The sequence below is a fragment of the Talpa occidentalis genome, unplaced genomic scaffold (assembly GCF_014898055.3).
Source record: "Talpa occidentalis isolate TD23 unplaced genomic scaffold, MPIMG_talOcc4v2.1 talOcc4.12, whole genome shotgun sequence".
Lineage (NCBI taxonomy): Eukaryota > Metazoa > Chordata > Mammalia > Eulipotyphla > Talpidae > Talpa > Talpa occidentalis.
This window is the reverse complement of record NW_023601212.1, coordinates 9,220,039-9,239,799: the sequence shown is the minus strand read 5'-3', so window position 1 is coordinate 9,239,799 and position 19,761 is coordinate 9,220,039. Positions and strand designations below refer to the sequence as shown.

At 57.6% G+C, this 19,761-nt stretch overlaps 1 protein-coding gene across 1 annotated transcript in view; it reads left to right on the top strand.

Moving 5' to 3' along the window:
* The window catches only part of PTPRS (protein tyrosine phosphatase receptor type S), a 69,648-nt gene that overhangs the window by 40,230 nt on the left and 9,657 nt on the right, over positions 1 to 19,761 (top strand). Inside the window, exons 10-26 of the mRNA XM_037505142.2 lie at positions 250 to 394; positions 5,952 to 6,257; positions 7,445 to 7,638; positions 10,016 to 10,133; positions 11,215 to 11,823; positions 12,269 to 12,366; positions 12,870 to 13,123; positions 13,735 to 13,828; positions 13,933 to 14,148; positions 14,675 to 14,832; positions 15,286 to 15,297; positions 15,524 to 15,636; positions 17,360 to 17,407; positions 18,506 to 18,603; positions 18,674 to 18,797; positions 19,328 to 19,503; positions 19,598 to 19,717. Coding sequence (XP_037361039.1) covers positions 250 to 394; positions 5,952 to 6,257; positions 7,445 to 7,638; positions 10,016 to 10,133; positions 11,215 to 11,823; positions 12,269 to 12,366; positions 12,870 to 13,123; positions 13,735 to 13,828; positions 13,933 to 14,148; positions 14,675 to 14,832; positions 15,286 to 15,297; positions 15,524 to 15,636; positions 17,360 to 17,407; positions 18,506 to 18,603; positions 18,674 to 18,797; positions 19,328 to 19,503; positions 19,598 to 19,717 — 2,883 coding nt within the window. The remainder of the gene's footprint in view (positions 1 to 249; positions 395 to 5,951; positions 6,258 to 7,444; positions 7,639 to 10,015; positions 10,134 to 11,214; positions 11,824 to 12,268; positions 12,367 to 12,869; positions 13,124 to 13,734; positions 13,829 to 13,932; positions 14,149 to 14,674; positions 14,833 to 15,285; positions 15,298 to 15,523; positions 15,637 to 17,359; positions 17,408 to 18,505; positions 18,604 to 18,673; positions 18,798 to 19,327; positions 19,504 to 19,597; positions 19,718 to 19,761) is intronic.

Sequence of the window (19,761 nt, the reverse complement as noted above, 5' to 3'; positions counted from 1 at the left end):
CCACTTATTTCTCTCTTTGCTTTCCCGGGTTTCACTTTCTCTCCGTTTCTGTAATTCACTGACACTTCCTCACGTGTGTCTCTTTCTCTCTGTATCTCTTTCTGTCTCTTCTGTGCCTCTGCCTCTGTATCTCTCTGCCTCTGCCTATCCCTCTGTCTCTGTCTCTTTGTCTTTGTTGCAATCTCGCTGTCTCTCTCTCTCCTCTCTTTCTGTCTCTCTGTGTCTGTCTCTGCCCCTGTCCACACCCAGGTGGGAAGGACCTTCGAGCCGGCCACGAGCTTCGTGGTGGACGACCTCAAGCCCAACACGGAATACGCCTTCCGCCTGGCCGCGCGCTCCCCGCAGGGCCTGGGCGCCTTCACCTCGGTGGTGCGGCAGCGCACGCTGCAGTCCAGTAGGTGTCTCTCGGACCCCACCCTTCTCTGCGGGGGGGACCCTCGGCCCAGCGCAGCAGCCCTGGCTAACTGGGGAGCCCGCCACGGGTGGGGGGCACCCTGGCCCGTTCCGGCCTGGCCCCTCGACTTCAGACATGACCACCTGCGCTGCAGGGGGGGGCTCGCCCCAGGCTTCCCACAGTCTCCTGTGTCTGTTTCCCTGGGGCTGGGGACAAGATGTGGCTGGTTTGCCCCTGTTGGGGAGTAGCAGACCACATCTTCTCTCCCCTTTCTCTCCCAGATTTGGGGCTAATTGAACAGTCACACTGTGCCCTTCCCACACGCATTTGAGGGGTACACGAGGCTGTCACAACTCATACCCCATTGTGCCCAGAGAGCAAAGGGCACGGAGATGAACTCACTTCCTGGAAGGGCAGGTGGCGGTGGCCCTTCTGCCCCAGGACCAGGACCTCCATTGCCAGGGCAGGGGTGGGGGGCAGGGGAGTCAAAGTCAAAGGTTTGTGGGGTACAGGCCTCAATACAGGCTTTTAAATTCCTGGAGTTCTTCGCTGTGCCCGCCCGGCCTCCCTGTCACAAACAAGTCACCTTCGGGCCAGGACTGCAGCAGGCTCAGGGCTGCACGGCGCCCACCGGCCCCGAGCTGCTCCCTGCCTGCGCTGAGCACAGGGCCGAGGCAGGGCCCTTCTCCTGCGTCTCCTGCCTCCCTTCCCTCCTCTGCTCCCTCCTCTTCCCTCAGCCTAGCCCGGCTTGGCCTCTGCCGCCGTGGCCTCTGCTGCCGTGGCTCTCCTCCCCCCTTCTCAGTCAGTCACGCCGTGGCCATCCCAGGCCTCGTTCCGGAAGCAGCCTCGGTGTGTGCGCACGCAGGGGTTCACGGGTCAGTCAAGGGTGATGTCGGCTCGGGCCAGGGCATCTCAGCCAGCGGAATCAGGGGCCTCGGAGACCAGTTCCCCCACCACCCCAGCCCCCACCCCTTCTTCCCGCTGCCACTTGCCGAGCCGAGCCAAGCGCGCCCCAGCTCAGCGGCGCCTGGGTGTTTGTGCGTGAGGTGGAGATCAGTGAGGGTGTCCTGTGGCTTGGGCGGCCACGTGACAGGCCGGCACAGGTGCCGTGAAGGTGAGTACTTGCTGGTCTCAAGCAGGTTCACAAAAACGGCCCACCCTGCGTGCCCCCAGGCTCCTTCCCCACCACCCCGCTGCCCCCGCAGCTCCGGGCGACACCAGTAGTCCAGAGCCCGGTTTGGGCCTTGAAACCCTCTACCCAGAAAAGGGGAGTTGGAACCATGCACCCCACACATGCACTGCCCCCCCCACCACCACCACCAACTCCCTCCCAGAATCTCACGCAGGTTGGGCTGGATTGTGAAGGAGGCGGCCTCTGCGGTCGTCTAGAACGCGGCTTTGGCCCAGCCAAACGAACCTCCGGGGCGGCCCAGGACAGGGAGTGGGGGAGAAGGGACTCCCCCCTTCTTGCCCCCAGACGGGTGGGGCCCAAGAAAGCTGCAGCCAAGTCTCAGGGCCAGGCGTCTCCCCCAGGGGCTGCGGGCTTCTTAGGCTCAACTCAAGGGTAGGTGGAGGCCAGACCACTCAGCCGTGGGTCTCCCCAGACACCGTCCCACCTCCCCGCCTCGTCGGCACCAGCCCGGAACTGCAGCGTGCCCACTGAGGGCCTGCTCACACCCGGAGACCCACCCAGAGCTCGGTCTGGCCTTGTAGCTCGGCGTTCCGCCATTCCCTCCCTCGTAAGAAAGTCTTATAAGTTAGCAGTTGAAGAGTGGAAGGTAGGTAACAGACTGGGAGTTTTCTGGAAGGCGTCTTTCTTTCTTTTATTATGGTTTTTCTCATCATCATCACCATCACCGTTGTTTCTTATTTTATTATGGTTTTGGTTTTGTTTTTCCTCCCCCTTTCGCAGCAAATCCATTCCTTCTGGCACATTCCCCAATTGGTCTTTCTGTTCCTGCCTGACTCCCCCAGGCACTTTTGGTTGGGGTGGCTGGTCAAGAAATGGGGAGCGTAGGTGTGTAGTCCCAGAGAAAGGATCGCTGGTGTTTCTCTTTAAGAGAGACTGAACAGCCATTCTTGTTGGAGTAGTCTTTGGACTCTGAGGTCTCCGGTAGCCTGATGTTTCTGAGGCCGGGGCTCTGGTTCACCCTTGGGTCCCAGACCCTTGCTCAGGTTGCGCGCATATTCAGTAGTCTACAAACACGCGCTCGGTGAAGAGGGCTGCCGTGGTGGTGAGAGGCTCCGTGCCCTCTAGTCTCAGGCAGACCAGCAACCTCTCTGGGCCCCCTTCTAGGCGAGGAATCAGGGCAGTACAGAGTGTGTGGTTTGAGCTGGTCTCAACTGGCCTGCTCCCACAGGGGCACGGGTTGAGCTCTGAACTCCCAGGCTCAAGCCGAGATGCCCATGGACAATAGCTGAGCCGGCATGCAGATCCTGGTTCTGCCCACTCCCAACACACACCTCAGCCCAAGCCCTTGGCCAGGCAAATTGTCATTTCTGGACCTCAGTTTCCTCATCTATAAGATGAGAGGTGATGGGTGGGGACAGGCACCCCGTTGGTTCATGACTAACGCTAGAAAGCCCATCAAACTGGCTTCCCTGCTTTCAGTTTGGAGGGGTACCTGAGGCTGTCACAACTCGTTAATAATGTGTAACAAGGGGTGTGGGGGACAGGGGTGATAGTTTTGTCTACCTAGGGGTGTTGTGAGAAATCACTGGGACCCATTTTCAGCCCATAAAGGACTTAATAGAATGTGAGATTTATTCTCAGCATAGTCTGTGCGGCTTAATGGTGTTTCAGTCAAAGAGGGACCGCGTATTCGCTGGGGGCCCAGCAGGCTGCAGCACCTAGCCTTGGTGTAGGGTAGACTCCTCTAGGCATCCGCCATTCGCTACTCTGTGATGTTTGCACAATGATGGAATTGCCTAATGACGCATTTCCCAGAAAGGATCCCCGATGTGAAGCAGTGTGACTGCAATGCCCTTAGCACAGGGCCTGGCACATAGTAGGTGCTCAATACACAGAGACTAGTGCTATTACTTCGTAGAGCCCTAACATGCATAGCAGGTACGTAGTATGTGGGAACTCCCACTGTTATTCAACAACACCCTCAGCGCACTGCCTGGCACACAGTAGGTGTTCTATAAGTGCAGCTGTTGTGTTACTCTAAACCTGGATTGGCATGGTGTTAGCCTCTTGATGAATAGACTTTCTTAGTAGTGTGTCATAAATTTACCCTGTGCCAAGTGCACAGGAGGTACCCCAAGCATGGGGCTGCATTCCGTGTCTGCATAGCCTCTGGCCCAGTGCTGGGCACACAAAAAGTGCTCCGTAAATGGCACTTTCCTTACAAAGTTGGAAAGTTACTAGAGCTGGGTGCTTAGTAGGTGCTCGTGTGGGAACCACTGTCAGTCTGACAGGGCCTATCATGGTTGGAGGTACACAGTTTTTGCTTGAAACATGGAGTTATTATCTGCAAAGTCCTTTGGACCATGTGTACGAAAGTCAGTATTTGATTAAGACTGTGATCATTCTTGGGGCCCTTAGTACAGTTGTGCATTGCTTGATCAAGTTCCAGTCCCCAAGGGCCCACGTCCATGACAGCGGTCTCTACCACACAGCCTAGGCATGCTCTTGGCTGCACTGTCCAAATCTGTGTCATTGCTCAATGACTCCCAATGAAAGCAACCAGCAGTGCATTTCTCAGCAGCTGCCCTCTTTGCAAAGTGACAAGTGACTATATAGAAGCAGAGTGGGTGCTTTAGAAGGGAAACAATGAAAGTTGTACAAGGCCCTTAGTGCAGGGCCTAGCCCATAGTAGTTGCTTAACATATAGGAACTATTCCTGTTTCCTCATTAAAGCCTTTGGCACAGTGACTGCTTGTTATGTGCCTGGCATAAGTCCTTGGCACAGTGCCTGCCGGTATGCAGTAGGTGCTACATAATGGCAACTGCCGTTTGGATCTTCAGGTGGCTGTGAGGATGGCCAGCCCAGAGCAGGTGCTCAATACATAAAATTTGCCATCACCCTGCATTAGGCTTGGTGTGGTGCGTGCCAAGGGCCCTCTCAGAAGAGCTACAGTCGACGAAGACCTGGGCACCAGGTCTATGGGGCCCAGTCGAGCACTAGCACAGCAGAGGCCAGAGCACAGCACCTTCACCTCTGCAGTCAGGCATCATATACGAGGTTTCAGTCAACAAGAGTCCCATGTATGACAGTGGTCCCAACAGGCTGCACTGTGTGCCTAGGGGTGCAGCAGGCCCTCTCTCTAGGTCTGTTATTATACTCTGATGTTTGCACAACGAAATCACCTAACTTTGAATTTCCCAGGACATGTCCCCATCATTAAGTCATTTGTGACTATATAAAAGCCTTTGGCTTACTAACTGGCACATAATAGGTGCTCAGGACATAGGCGTTATTTTCTCTAAAAGTGAGGCCAGGAGGGTAGTCTTGCTTGAAAGTAACCCATTGGGGTGGCTTTCTGGGATCCCTAGTAGAACAGGTATTCTGTAAATATGTGATTTTAACATTAATCTGTGATATTCTAGCACTGCGCCTAGCACACAGTAGGTGCTACCAGTAAGTGCTGTTCCCTGGCACAGAATTGGTGTTCAGCAATTAAATGCAGTTGCCATCACCCTAGGAAGCTCTTAGTGCCGTGACCCCCACACAGTAGGTGCCCAATAAGAGGAACTCTACTTAAAGACACTCTGTTGCTCTATAAAAGGCACTGGCACAGCCCCTAGCACACAGTAGGTGTTGGAGAAATAAGTACATTAGCCTGTTGTTCCATTCCTAGTGCTGTGCTTGGCACATAGTTGGTATCCAGTTAGTGGAGCTGGCACTGACATTGCCTGGCACACAATAGGTGCTTGGCAGATAAATGCATTTACCACTACTCTGTGACACTCTTAGCACCATGCCCACCACATAGTAGGTGCCCCATAAGTGGGACTTTTGTTATCACATGGTACAATAACTAGACACAATAGGTATTCAGTAAATAAGTGCATTGTACTTTCCTTTTATCCTTGGTGCTGTGCCTGACACACAGTAGGGTCCCAAAAAAATGAAACTTTTATTGCTAGTTCTCTAGCACAGTGTCTAGTACACAGTAGGTGTTCAATAAATAACAACATTTACTGTTTTTCTCTGAAGCCCTTGGTACTGTGCCTAACACATAGTAGGTGCCCAATGAATGGAACTTTCATTGCTGTTCCATTTGGCACAGTGCCTGCCACACATCATATGTACACTCCACGGGGATTGTGCCTGTCCACTACCGAAGACCTACTGTGTGCTAGGTTGGTGCAGCCCTACAGGACAAGCACAGAATTCTTGGCCAGCCCTCCCATCCCCCATCCTTACCTGCCCACCCATCTCACCTTTGGTTGACACCTGCTTCTTTTGGGTTCGATTTCTCTTTGGTTTGGTTCTGTTTTGTTTGTTATCATCTTCTTTTTTATTTTCTCTTTCCCATCTTTTGTTTCCCCACCCTCTCCCTGCCCATCCCGCCTCCCTTCCCCACCCCCACGTTCTCCCCCCAATAGAACCGTCAGCCCCCCCTCAAGACGTTAAATGTGTCAGCACTCGTTCCACGGCCATTTTGGTAAGTTGGCGCCCACCGCCGCCGGAAACGCACAACGGGGCCCTGGTGAGCTATAGCGTCCGCTACCGACCGCTGGGCTCAGAGGACCCGCAACCCAAGGAGGTGAACGGCATCCCCCCGACCACCACTCAGATCCTGCTGGAGGCGCTGGACAAGTGGACGGAGTACCGCATCACGACTGTCGCTCACACAGAGGTGGGGCCAGGGCCCGAGAGCTCGCCCGTGGTCGTCCGCACCGACGAGGACGGTGAGCACCAGCCCCGCCCGGGCCCCGAAGGCCCCAGCCTGCCCCGGCCTGGGAACCTTATCTGGAAAACTGGGCTGGCTGGAGGTCAAAGGTAGACGCCACGGGCATGAGAGGGAGACGTGAAGCAAGCAGCCTCTCGGAGAAGCCCCAGGCTCCTTGGTCCGTAACTCTCCGTGTAGACCCAGGCAGCCTCTCTCCCTGAGCCTTGTGCCTGCAGAGTTAAGCGGGCAGCCCCGTGTTTGGCCCATTGGTGGAAACCATGGCAGTGGAGTGTGAGAAACAGCAAGCGGCACATGCAACCTAATTAGGGTCCCTTGACCCCAGAGACCTGGCTGTTAGGCATGGGCCTTGCAGCTCCCTGGCTGGGCCAACCTGTCTGCAAAGCAGGTAGACTGAGGCAGGCTGAGGCTATGTAACAACTGTCTCTCTGGATTAGAGACTTGATTTATAGTATTGGCCCGTTTCTGTGGTGTAAATATTGCCCCGAGGCTGAAAGTCTTAAGCTGCAAAGTGTGGGGGCTGGAGGCTGGAGTCTCGTGGGGGAAGCCAGGGGCACAGAGAAGTGGAGCAGATAGCCTCCCCAGTAAATGTCAACCTCTTGCTGTCAGGAAGCTTGTTTGCTATTTTGAGCCACTGGAAGGTTTGGTTGACAGTCCCTGATTAAGCATGGGGAAGAGCATCTGTGCCAGATCTTGGGGGGCGGGGGTGCGTTGGTGGGGAGACAGCTCCAACCTTGGGATTCTGAGGCTCCCCAGTGCATAGTGGGCTGGCCGGCTACTGGGGTAACAGTAGCATGTATGTGCCCTGCCTGGGTTCAAATCCTGGCCTTGCCTTTTACTAATCCAGTGATCATGGAATCAGCTCTCTACGGGGCCTCAGTTTCCCCGTTTGTAAAATGAACATGAGCGCCCCTACTTGGAAGGGATCCTGTGAGGATGAAGACAGTGTGGGTAAAGCTCCGAGCGCAGAGCTCGCGTGGCTCACTCACGCCCTGTGGCTCTGGCCGGGTGGTTTAGGCTCTTGGGGGGGGCCTCAGTTCTGCCCATCTGTAAGTGGGGGCACACCATCAGGGCCAGTTAACCAGCAGCCACTTGGCACCCTGGCATCGGGCAGTGGTGCTGCCCGGGGCAGGGCCGGGCACCCCAGTAACAGCCCCACCCGCCCCTCCCCTCCCCTCCCCCCGCCAGTGCCCAGCGCGCCTCCGCGGAAGGTGGAAGCGGAGGCGCTCAACGCCACGGCCATCCGCGTGCTGTGGCGCTCGCCCGCGCCCGGCCGGCAGCATGGCCAGATCCGCGGCTACCAGGTCCACTACGTGCGCATGGAGGGCGCGGAGGCCCGAGGGCCGCCCCGCATTAAGGACATCATGCTGGCCGATGCCCAGGTAGGCCGGGCTGCGTGGGGGGGCTGAGGGCGGGCCCAGGGCCGGGGCTGCCCCCATGCTCTGCCCTCTGGCCGCTTCTGTCTCTCTGGCCACCTCTGCTCACCTCCTCCTCTCTCCCCTGCCGCCGCCTCCCGCGCTCAGTGGGAGATGGATGACATGGCCGAATATGTAAGTAGCGCCCCACCGGCCTCTGCCGTGCTCTTATGTTCTTCTCGCGGGCTGTGCTGTGCTGTGACTGTCCCCCCACCCGCACGCCCCCTGTGAAAGGGTCTCCTCCCTTGGACCCTGGACATGCCCAGGGTGACCTCTGGGAACTTGTAACCTCAGTTTTTGCATCAGGCAAATAGGCACAGAAGGGGTAGCACCAGCTGGGGTCCCCAGAGGGGTGACGCAGACACAAGGCAGATGTCTGGACACGGTCTTAGTCTCTCTGGATGACCCCTAGATAGTTGCTTCTTCCCAGCCCCCGCCCCACATATGTGCCAGCCTTGTATCCCCACCATCCGCTCCCCCTGCAGTCTTAATCTCCACAGCTTTGCTCTGGCTCTGCCCGCAGCCTCTGTGCTGTCCACCCTGCAGTCGCCCCGTTGCACCCAGGCCCAGCAGAGAGATCAGAACTGGGTTGTTTTCCAAACAACCAAAATTACTACCCTGATCTAGAAAGTTCTCTCTGGCCAAAGTATAAGCTTCCTTCTAACTCTCAAGAGATGAGAGGGGTCAGTGGCCAGGGAGGGAGGAGGCTGTGGTGCCGCAGTTCCTCAGAGGAGCTTCAAGCTCCCTCAGAGCTTTCCTGAGTCAGGGGCAGAATTACTGTGAGGCTTTGGGCAAGCTGCTGCCTCTCTCTGGGCTGTCTCCGTTCTTCACATACAAGCCACCGGCCTTCTAAGACCCTTCATCTCCTGGTTTGTGTGTCCTACAGTGTCCAGATGCTGAACAGACGTCAGCTCACCCACTCCCCTCCGACCCTGCCCCTTCTCCACCCTGAGAGTAGGAGTAAAGTTCCCACCAGCTTAGCCCCACCCACCCATCTGGACCCAGGGGTGACTGAATGTGAGGTTCAGGGGCAGGAGACCCTCTGTTCACGCATCTCTGCCCCCGCCATGTGCTCTTGATCCAGGGCCACTCCAGCTCCCAGGCATGCCAGACCATGTTTGTGGGGGTGCATGCACTGTGCGTGGGAACACGGGCACACGTGTGGCTCTGTGAGGGTGTGTGCGGTTGTGTGTGCAGATCAGGTGCTCTGTCATTCACTGAACAAGCAGTTGTGTACCAAGTGCCTGCTGTGTGCTGGATCCTGTGCCAGGTGGTTGTGGGCATGCAATGACCAACACAGACCTGAGCCTGCTCTCCCAGGGGTCTCAGTCCAGGGGGGGACAGAGGTGTTAATTGGAACAAGATGCAAATAATCATCAGTTATAGCTCTGGTGGGGGTGGGATGTAGACACGGTGTAAATGTTTAATAATCTGCTCTCTGCTGGCTGGGAGAGGGCCGTCCTGATTTATATGCTTGCTCATTCCCATGGTGTAAATAATGCTACCATGTCAATTTCAAGCTGTCTTCTAGAGGAAATACGTTCTGACTAGATGTATGTACTCCTATCATACAGAACCAAGACAGAAAAACTCCCAGAACTTAGATAGTAGTAAATGTAGTGAAATTATTAGGAAGAGGTATGTTTTCCAATCACCTATGGTTTTTAATACTATTTCTTTGATTATAAGTTTATATAATTTATAATAATGTCTTTAACAACTGGCTTGAAAAATTCCTGAGTTTAACTGTCAACTCTTGGCAGCTGGTTTAGGGAATCTCCAGCACACTCCTAGGTATGGTAGAGGCACCGGGTACAGCACATGCTAAGGTCCTGGGGCAGGACTGTCTGGCATGTGAGAACAGTGAGGAGGCCTGTGTAACTGAAGCACAATGAGCCAGAGGGGAGGGAGGGAAGAGGTGAGGGCAGGTAGGAGACAGAGTTCATATGGTGCCTTGTGGCACAGGGAGGAGGACTTGGGCTTTTACCTGGAGGGCAGTGGCAGCCCCGGAGGACTGTGGACAGAGGAGAGGTGAGCCCTGGCTTGAATGCTCACAGGTGTCCTGTTATGGAAAAGACAGACCGTGGCAGGCACAGGTGGGAGCCAGGGCACCAGGGCGGAAGCGACCGCGCTGGTCCAGGCGGGGAGTTGACCGGATGTCAGGCTGTGTGTGCCCATCTCAGCATGGACGTGCTGCGTGTCAGGGTCTGTGCATGAACTCGGGTGCACATCTACCTGAGGACCAGACCCCACGTCTGCCTTGCTTAAACCCAGCACGTGGAGGAGGGTGGGCCGGGCTGGTCGCAGCCCGGGTAGCATCCCTGACCCCTGTGCCTGCCCACAGGAGATGGTCATCACAAACCTGCAGCCTGAGACTGCCTACTCCGTCACGGTAGCCGCCTACACCATGAAAGGCGATGGCGCTCGCAGCAAACCCAAGGTGGTAGTGACCAAGGGAGCAGGTATGAGACCCTGCCCCCTGGTTCCTTTGCCCTCAGTGTCCCCTCAGAGTTCTTGAGCCCGTGTGAGGAGAGCGTGCTCCTGGTGGAGGCATCAGTGAGAGCAGAGGTGTAGGCGCTGTTCATGGGGCATTCAGGACCCAGCATGACCCAGCACCCCCCACCTTTATTTTCCCTGCCAACTTAGCTCCAGCCAGTGGAGACAGTTAACAGTCCCCTTGCCCTCTGCCCTTCACCCTTCTATTCCTACTACCCGAATGCTGTTCCCCAAGCTGGCTCTCCTTCCCATACTTTAAGTCTTTGCTTACTCTGTACCTCCTCCAGGAAGACTTCCCCACCCACCCTTATCTCAGAGTCTTGGTCAGGCTCCCTGTTTAGACACCCCATGTTTCTTCCCCCATCACAGCTTTTAATCACTCCAGGTGTGTCCTTCTGCCTAATCTGTATATCCCAGTGTCCAGCGCCCATGCCTCCTCCTCCAAAAAGTCCCCGGTGATTTCTCCCTTCTCTTTCATCAGAACTGGGCTTGCTAAGCAGAACATGCTGTGATAGCTCATAGCATAGTCTGTTGAAGGTCCTGCAGTGGAAGAGCCTGGTTTCATTTGTAAAGCTCAGCTGTCACCCATCTTTATCTGATCCAGGACCTCTCATAGCACGCTCATTACTTCCCAGACAGTGAGGCAGGAGCAGAGTTTGAACATTCCTTTGTCCCATGGTAGTTAATCAGGTGCCAGCAGAGAGCAAGGGGCAAATGAACAAGACAAAAGATGAATGATCATTAACTCAAGGTGGAGATGAATAGATGAGGGCTTGCGGTGACATGTGGGTGTTTTCTTTTGTTGGCTTCCATTGAGTACCCAGCTCCTCAGCCAGCACGGTTCCACCTCAGGGCCTTTGCACTGGCTATTCCCTCTTATCTTGAAGACTATTCCCCCCGAGATCTCCCTGCAGCTCTCTCCCTTCCCTCTTTCAAGGCTTTGCTTCTAAATGAGGCCTTCCCAAGACCCACTTTTAAAACTTACAACCCCGTTTCTTACTCCTGGGCTGACAGGTGTAGCCTGATACCTGCCTCCTGTCCCTACAGTGCTGGGCCGCCCCACCCTGTCGGTGCAGCAGACCCCCGAGGGCAGCCTGCTGGCACGCTGGGAGCCCCCAGCTGGCACGGCAGAGGACCAGGTGCTGGGCTACCGCCTGCAGTTTGGCCGCGAGGACTCGTCCCCCCTGGCCACACTGGAGTTCCCGCCCACCGAGGACCACTACACAGCTCTGGGCGTGCACAAGGGGGCCACGTATGTGTTCCGGCTGGCAGCCCGCAGCCGAGGCGGTCTGGGCGAGGAGGCGGCCGAGGCCCTGAGCATACCCGAGGACACTCCCCGTGGCCACCCGCAGATCCTGGAGGCAGCGGGCAACGCCTCGGCCGGCACTGTCCTGCTCCGCTGGCTGCCACCTGTGCCCGCTGAGCGCAACGGGGCCATTGTCAAGTACACGGTGGCTGTGCGAGAGGCCGGTGCCCTGGGCCCCGCCCGAGAGACCGAGCTGCCGGCCGCGGCCGAGCAGGGCGCCGAGAACGTGCTAACACTGCAGGGCCTCAAGCCCGACACAGCCTATGACCTCCAAGTGCGGGCCCACACGCGCCGGGGCCCTGGCCCCTACAGCCCCCCCGTCCGCTACCGGACGTTCCTGCGGGACCAAGGTAGGCGCGCGGCGACCCCCGCACCAGAGAAGGACCGGGCCCCGCGCCCACCCCCACCCCAGCCCCTCCCCTCTCCCCTGCCCAGGTAAGTGGTCACTTTTCTGCTTCCTCGTGGATGCTCAAGGCGAAGTCCGGACCCCGAGGCTCCGGCGTTGGCAAAGGTGGGACGTGCCGAGGTGGCACCGCCGCCCCCACCGCTGCCCCCACCCCACCCCCTCCTCCCTCCTCCGCCTTCTCTCTGCAGCCGCGCCGTCTCCACAGCAGGGACTTGGGACAGGGCCAGGCAGGGCCGGGCCAGGGCCAGGCAGGAAGGCCAAGGGCACAGGCACAGCGGACGACAGGGAGCGCCTGGGCCGCCCCACCCCTCCCCTGGCACCCGCCCCCCGACCCCGGCACTCACAGGCCCTCTCTTCTGCTCTCTCCCGTTGGGCGCTGCTCGGCACAGTCTCCCCCAAGAACTTCAAGGTGAAAATGATCATGAAGACGTCAGTCCTGCTCAGCTGGGAGTTCCCCGACAACTACAACTCGCCCACACCCTACAAGGTAGGGGCACCTGGCGGGCAGGTGTCGGGAGTCAGGGCTCGGCGGGGGTTAGGGCTCAGTCAGGATTTGGTCTGGGGTTGGAGTTCAGCTGGGCTGAGGATTGAGTGGGACTGAGTTCAGCTGAGGTTGAGGCTCCATCTAGGAATAGGATTCAGTCAGCATTGAGGTGGCTGGGAGTGAGGTTCTGTCTGGGTCAAGATTTAACGCAGGACCAGGCCTCAGTCGGGGATAAGGACTTAGTCCCAGTTGGGCTTAACCTGAGTCAGGGATCAGCTGGGACTGAGGTTCACTGTGGGATCAGGGCTCAGCGGTTAGACTTGGGGCTCAGCTGGAATTAAGGCTTGGTCTATGGTCAGTAGCTAACCTGGCATTGAGGCTCAGTGAGGGATTACGGTTCACTGGGGTCGGGGCTGAATCTGGAATTGATGCTCAGTCAAGGTTGGGGGCTCAGCCTGGGGACGGGGCTCTGTCCAGGCCTCCACTGAGCCAGCACTGGCCCACAGATCCAGTACAACGGGCTCACACTGGACGTGGACGGCCGGACCACCAAAAGGCTCATCACGCACCTTAAGCCCAACACCTTCTATAACTTTGTGCTGACCAGCCGCGGCAGCAGCCTGGGCGGCCTCCAGCAAACCGTCACCGCCTGGACTGCCTTCAACCTGCTCAGCGCCAAGCCCAGCGTGGCCCCCAAGCCCGACTCCGACGGCTTCATCATGGTGTATCTGCCCGACGGCCAGAGCCCAGTGCCCGTCCAGTACGCTCACACCCCCTCAGGAGTCCTCACACCCCTGGCAGCCAGCTGTGTAACAAAGCAGTCACCTGTCCCCTCTGACTCAGCTTCTGCCTGTAAAACTGGATCACGTCTGCCCCAGTTCACGTGGTGGCCCTGAAGTGCTTCCCGTGGGCACTGTCAGTAAACGTGGCCTTGGGTCTGCTCCCCAGCACTCCCCGATGCTCCTTGGCTGGTTCTGGCTTTCCAGAGCTGGACACGGACTTGTAACCCCCTGGCCGTGAAAGGCACCAGGGTCAAGATTTTTCAGTGGGAATAGGAGGTCTCTGCCTCAAAAGAGAGAAAAATTAAGGCTAAAGGAATGTGTGGGCATAGAAGTTGGGGCTTTAATGAATTTTTAGTAGTTCAAAAAATATCATTTCCTGGGTAGGTTTTCCAGGCAAAAGGTACAGAATAATCAGCCCTGGAAGCCTGAATTAGGAATTGTAGTTGTATATGACCAAGGCAGTAGAGAATAGACCTACTGTATGAGCAGAAGGAAGATTTCGAGAGAGCTCCCCCATTTACCCCAAAGAGCATCTTTCAGGCCTCCCTATCTGTAGACGGCCCCGCTCTGATTCTTTGTCTCCCAACAGGAACTATTTCATTGTGATGGTGCCACTGCGCAAGTCTCGCGGAGGCCAGTTCCTGACCCCGCTGGGCAGCCCAGAGGACATGGATCTGGAGGAGGTGAGGGTCTGAAGCCCAGCCTGCCAGGCTCAATTATGTTTCAGCTTTAATGAGCTTGGTTGCTCCCAGCAGACTCTGAGCCACGCACACCTCTGTTCCCACAGCTCATCCAGGACATCTCACGACTTCAGAGGCGTAGCCTGCGGCACTCTCGCCAGCTAGAGGTGCCTCGGCCATACATTGCAGCTCGCTTCTCGATACTGCCATCCACCTTCCATCCTGGTGACCAGAAGCAGTATGGTGGCTTTGACAACCGGGGCCTGGAGCCTGGCCACCGATATGTTCTCTTTGTCCTTGCTGTGCTGCAAAAGAGCGAGCCTGTAAGTCCCGAATGAAATCTGCCCAAATCTAGCCACACCCTGTGAGACGGACCCCTAAGTGAGACGGACCCCTAAGTGGCCTCAGCCCCCAGGGCCCTTGACCTCAAAATTAGGCATAGATCATCCCAGCCTTTGTGGTCAGGGCCAGGCAGAAGGGAGGACTTGAGGTTGGGGGAATTCCAAGTTGAAGATTTGTGAGTGAGAACTCTAGATTGGGGCTTCAAGGGATGTATAGGAGTCCAGAAGGAAAAAGTAGCCCAAGATTTACTTGTGCAAAGATCTTATGCAAAGATCTGGAGGTGCAAAATGAACAAAAAGAACTTCAGAGTGACTGAAGCAGAGGGGAGAATGGGGAGACTGAAGATTGGCAAAGGCCAAGCCCTGCAGGCCACCAGAGCAGGGCTCTTGGGAGCCATAGTTGGGTTTAGAGCAGGGACGAGCCAGCAGGGACGAGGAAGGCCCATCTGACTCCCATGAGGAGGATGAACACTGATGGAGGCCTGATCTCCATACCCCTCTTTCACAGACATTTGCAGCCAGCCCCTTCTCAGACCCCTTCCAACTGGATAACCCAGACCCCCAGCCCATCGTGGACGGCGAGGAAGGGCTCATCTGGGTGATCGGCCCCGTGCTGGCTGTGGTCTTCATCATCTGCATCGTGATTGCCATCTTGCTCTACAAGAAGTGAGCCCTCTGTGCCCACCACCTGATGGGAGGGAGGGCTTCTTGGAAAAGGGTCTGGAAAGGGCCAGGAGGATGGGAAGGTGATCTAGGAGGAGGAGGAGGTCACGGAAGCCCCCGTGACATAGATAGGGAGATGCTCGCAAGGTTAAACCACTGAGCAGATTCCCGCCCCAGGCTCGTAGCTGGAACCAGGGCAGTGATTTGACTAGTCTACTCAGCAAGATTTGGGGTGTCAACTGCCTCTTCCAGCTTCATGAAGACAGTAATGGCCTCAGCTCAGGAAGAGGGCTGAGACACGCCTCCTTGTATTTGGGGGGCCAAAGAGGAAGTATTAACCCCATTTTCAGAGGACACCAAGGCTCTAGAGCTTAAGAAAGCCACCCACAGCCCCAGAGCACACCCTCACCTGTCTTCTTTCCCCCCCTTCTCTCTTGGGTCTGCTTTTGGGAGCAGTAAACCTGACAGGTAAGAGCTGGCCCTGCCCTTGGAGAACCTAAGGCAGGAGACTGGGGCAGGGGTGGTGTGCCCGTGGGTGGGGGCACCTGGCCACACCTGCATGTGCACACACACATATGCATGCTCCTGCGAACCCCATTCTTGCAGACCCGGCCCCTCCCCCTGCAGAGTACCCGCCCACGGTGCCAGGTGCCTTTGGCACAAGCACACATGGGTTCTGTTCACTTGCACACAGTAAACGCAAAGATTCGGAGCCCCGCACCAAATGCCTGCTGAACAACGCCGACCTCGCCCCTCACCACCCCAAGGACCCCGTGGAGATGAGACGCATTAACTTCCAGACACCGGGTATGTGCTCACCCCAGGTGCCAGGACACACCTGTGCAGCAGGTGGTCTGGGGAAGAGGAAGCTGCCGCTTTGATGGACACTCGCCTGTCCCCGCTGAACTGCTTGGTACAGTCACGTTCCTGGTGCCCTGTTGCGCGTCACTTAACGGCGTCTGAGAAATGCCGGTGCGTCGGTAGGCGGTGACATCTTTGCGCAGACGTCGTCGCGTGTGATGGCGCAAGCCTGGGTGCTCCCGCCCACGGCACACCTGGCTGTGGGGCAACCTGGGGGACCACACGTAGGAGGGGTCCACACTGCCTGAGGCGTGGCTTAGTGACCGCTCTGGGGCTGGCATGTGGCTCCCAGCCAGTGGGCTGCCAGGAAGTTACTTTCTTAGGCAGTCGCACTCCTCTTTGGGGGCTTAAGGACGCGTCTACACAGGCCCCTGACTTCTGGTAAGAACCGTGCCAGTGTCCACACCTCTGGTCTGAGGGTCACTCAGTGGTGGGTGCTGGGGCTGCCCTTGGTTTTTCTACACCCTCCTGGGATGAGTGCCCAGTGATGCTCAGAAACTCTGCCCCCGTCTCTGGCACCCCCCACTCCGTGGCCACAGTGGAGGCCATGGTGGAAGAACTGGGTCGGCGGCTTGTCCTCAGTCATCTCCATGTGCAGACGCCTGGCCCCGCCCCATCTCATGGCCTCGTACCAGCTGCTTCCAGCCCAGCAAGGAATTTTTTTCTCATGTGACGAGCAACTGCGGTTCTCAGGAGCCCCTGTTGCCTGCGTCTCCCCTCTGCCTGCACACGAGCCTGCACTTCCCACACTGACTTTGTTTCCCACAAAACACAGATTTGAAACATCTGTATTGACTGGTGGCTGCAGTCCCCATGAGGGCATGTGCGTGGCCTCACGTGCTGTGCCTAGTGGCTCCTCTCTTCCCTGCAGCCGGGCTGGCTACGTCAGCTCTACCCTGTTCGCGGGAGCATTTTATTTTTTTTTTTTTTTTTTTTTTTTTTTTTAAATAGAGGCATGTTTTATTTATTTATTTGTTTGTTTGTTTGTTTATACATGCACTGGGTACAGTCAGAAGCGCGGGAGGGTGAGAGAATTCACCAGAGCCAGAGCAGGGAGCAGAGCAGGCAGAAGGACCGAAGTACACTGCTGAGGGGAGCAGCGGGCGGCAGGAGAGATCTGCGCGCCATGCGGGACCCTCCTCCGGTGGCCGGGGAGCAGCCGGGGATCGAACCGGCGCCGCAGAGGCTGCGGGCAGCTTCGCAACCCAGCGCTCAACCGCTGTCGCGGGAGCATTTTAAACATGAGTTCTGTTAACTAACAGCAGCTGTCTTATGGCCAAGCCGGTGGCCTGGGCCCACCTGCCCTTCCCCTGCCCCCAAATTTCTCCCTATACTTCCTGCTTCCTTCTCCAAAACCCCCCCTGTGGACCCCAACAGGAAAGCTGAGACCAGGTTAGTCTGGGAGGACATGTTGACACAAGAGCCTAATACTTGGGGGGCTTCCCAAAGACACAGCTGAGGCCAGGACTGGCCAATGTCCAGTCAGAGGGACACAGCAGCTGCTGTCGGTTCCGGCTTGTGGCCTGGGCAGCCATTTTCAACCCGCGATATTTAAGTCACGCTGCCCTTTGCGTCTGTCAGCCTGCCTTGTGCGTGCACCCAGAGAGGGGTGGGGGAGGCACCCCCCACCCGCGTGTTTTCATTTATTTATTGTTTGCTGTTTCTGCAGATTCAGGCCTCAGCAGCCCCCTCAGGGAGCCGGGGTTTCACTTTGAAAGTTAGTTCCTGTGTCTCTGTTCTCGGCTTCCTTTTCGCCCCCTGTTTGTTTTCATCTTTGGTTTCTCCATCCTGCCTCCTATCTCTGTCCACGCTTCCACTCCCAGCCAGTCTCTGCCCGCCTGTCCTGCCCTGGCTTCATTGATTGGGGGGGTCCAGTCCGTTGGGCCCTTGGGGCTGGTTGTGACTGTGTGTATGTGTGGGGGGCACAGGGACAGGCAAGACACAGATGTAGGAACAGGAGCCCACTTGGGTGATGAGCAGGAGGCTGATCAGTCAAGCGGACATCAGCCTCAGGCCCCACAGATGGGGCTCTTGGGGAGCAGCTGGGGTGGTGGGGGGCTCAGAACAAGAGCTGTTTACCAGCCCACTGGCAGTCGCTTAGTGGTTTCACACTAGGCCTTCCTTGCTGGCCTAGCTCAGCATAGCTGTGCAGCGAGTTTGGTGCTGGCCCAGAAGAGGAGAGGGAGGAGCAGGATCTGGCAGGTCCAGGTATGGGGTGAAAGAGCCAGGCCCACCCCACATCCCCCAGAGCCCACTAGGAGCTCCAGAGATAAAGGGAGTCCTATGCCCAATGAGGAAATGACCCCTTGCAGTCAGGACCTCACCGCACCAACTCCTGCCCAAGGCAGTTGCAAGATGAATGGGGCCTCGCCCAGCACGCATGTCCCATGTGCCTCCCCCGCCCCTCGGCGCTCCCTGCCCCTAACAGGGCAGGAAGGGGGTCAGTCTCCCAACCCCGCCTGGGGACGGTATTTCCGGAGGTCCAGCCAGCTGCATCTGCTTCTTCATTTCTGTGTCACTCGCCTGCTGCTCGCCCTGAGGCACTAGGAGCTTCGAGTCTGGGGCCACCTGGGTTGGGTAGACACTGTGAACCAGGGGAGTTGGGCTCGGCCGAGAGCGGCAGCCTCTAATGTCCCACCTTTAGGCCCGCAGGTCCCGGGCCACCCCAAGCTCCCCCTTCCGCTGAGCCCGCCCCTGCCACCCCCTTCTAACGCAGCTCGTCCATCGCAGACTCACACCGTAGAGCACCCCACCCGCGCCCCGGCCCGGCCGGCTCCTGCGTGACCGGCCCCGCGTGGGTCTGCTCTTCCCACAGGCATGCTCAGCCACCCGCCCATCCCCATCTCGGACATGGCAGAGCACACCGAGCGCCTCAAGGCCAACGACAGCCTCAAGCTCTCCCAGGAGTACGAGGTGAGCTGCGCCCCTCCCTCCTGGGCCTACTTACCCACCCTGACACCTCTGACCACCCTCTTCCCTGCAGTCCATTGACCCAGGCCAGCAGTTCACGTGGGAACACTCCAACCTGGAAGTGAACAAGCCCAAGAACCGCTACGCCAATGTCATCGCCTACGACCACTCCCGCGTCATCCTCCAGCCCATCGAAGGTAGCACCGGGGCCCCAGACCCCCTCATTCCACCTCCTCTCGGCCACAGGTCATGCCAGCCTGGACACCTGGGGGCAGATAGGAAAACTGAGCCCAGCTTCAGTCACAGGCCTGGTCCAAGGCTAGCCAGAGACCTCTGGGAGTGTTCAGAGGTGCATTTAACTGCTGGCTGCTGTCCATACGCACCTCTGCCTTCCCTCCACAGCAGCGGTTCTCAGGGTAACTCCACCACCCAGGGACACTTTGTGACACCCGGGGACACTTACTTGTCCCAACCTCATGGGGAGGGGGTGCTAGTGGCATCTGGAGAATGGAGGCCACGGATGAGACTCAACTCCTACATTGTTCACATCGGCCCCCGCCAGGGCTCTGACCCCAAGTGGCAGTGACGCTGAGGTAGAGAAACCAGGAGCTACGAGCCCCACGAGCTTGGGCACACTCTGGGAATAGGCTGGGACAGTTCTGGGTCAGCCAGCTGGAAGCAGCCTGGCGAGCCCCTCCTTGACTCCTGGCCTCTCACCCCGCCTTAGGCATCGTGGGTAGTGATTACATCAACGCCAATTACGTGGACGGCTACCGGCGGCAGAACGCGTATATTGCCACGCAGGGGCCCCTGCCCGAGACCTTTGGCGACTTCTGGCGGATGGTGTGGGAGCAGCGCTCTGCCACCATCGTCATGATGACGCGGCTGGAGGAGAAGTCACGGGTGAGCCTCGGCCCCAGCCCCGGCCCTGCAGGCGCTGGCCCCTGCTCCCGCCGGCCCTGGCCCACGCTCACCTCCCTTCTCTCGCCCGCAACAGATCAAGTGTGATCAGTACTGGCCCAGCAGGGGCACCGAGACCTACGGCTTCATCCAGGTCACGCTGCTGGACACCATCGAACTGGCCACGTTCTGTGTGCGGACGTTTTCTCTGCACAAGGTAGGGCCCAGGCCAGGGAGAGGGGCCTGGGGCGGGGGAGGAAA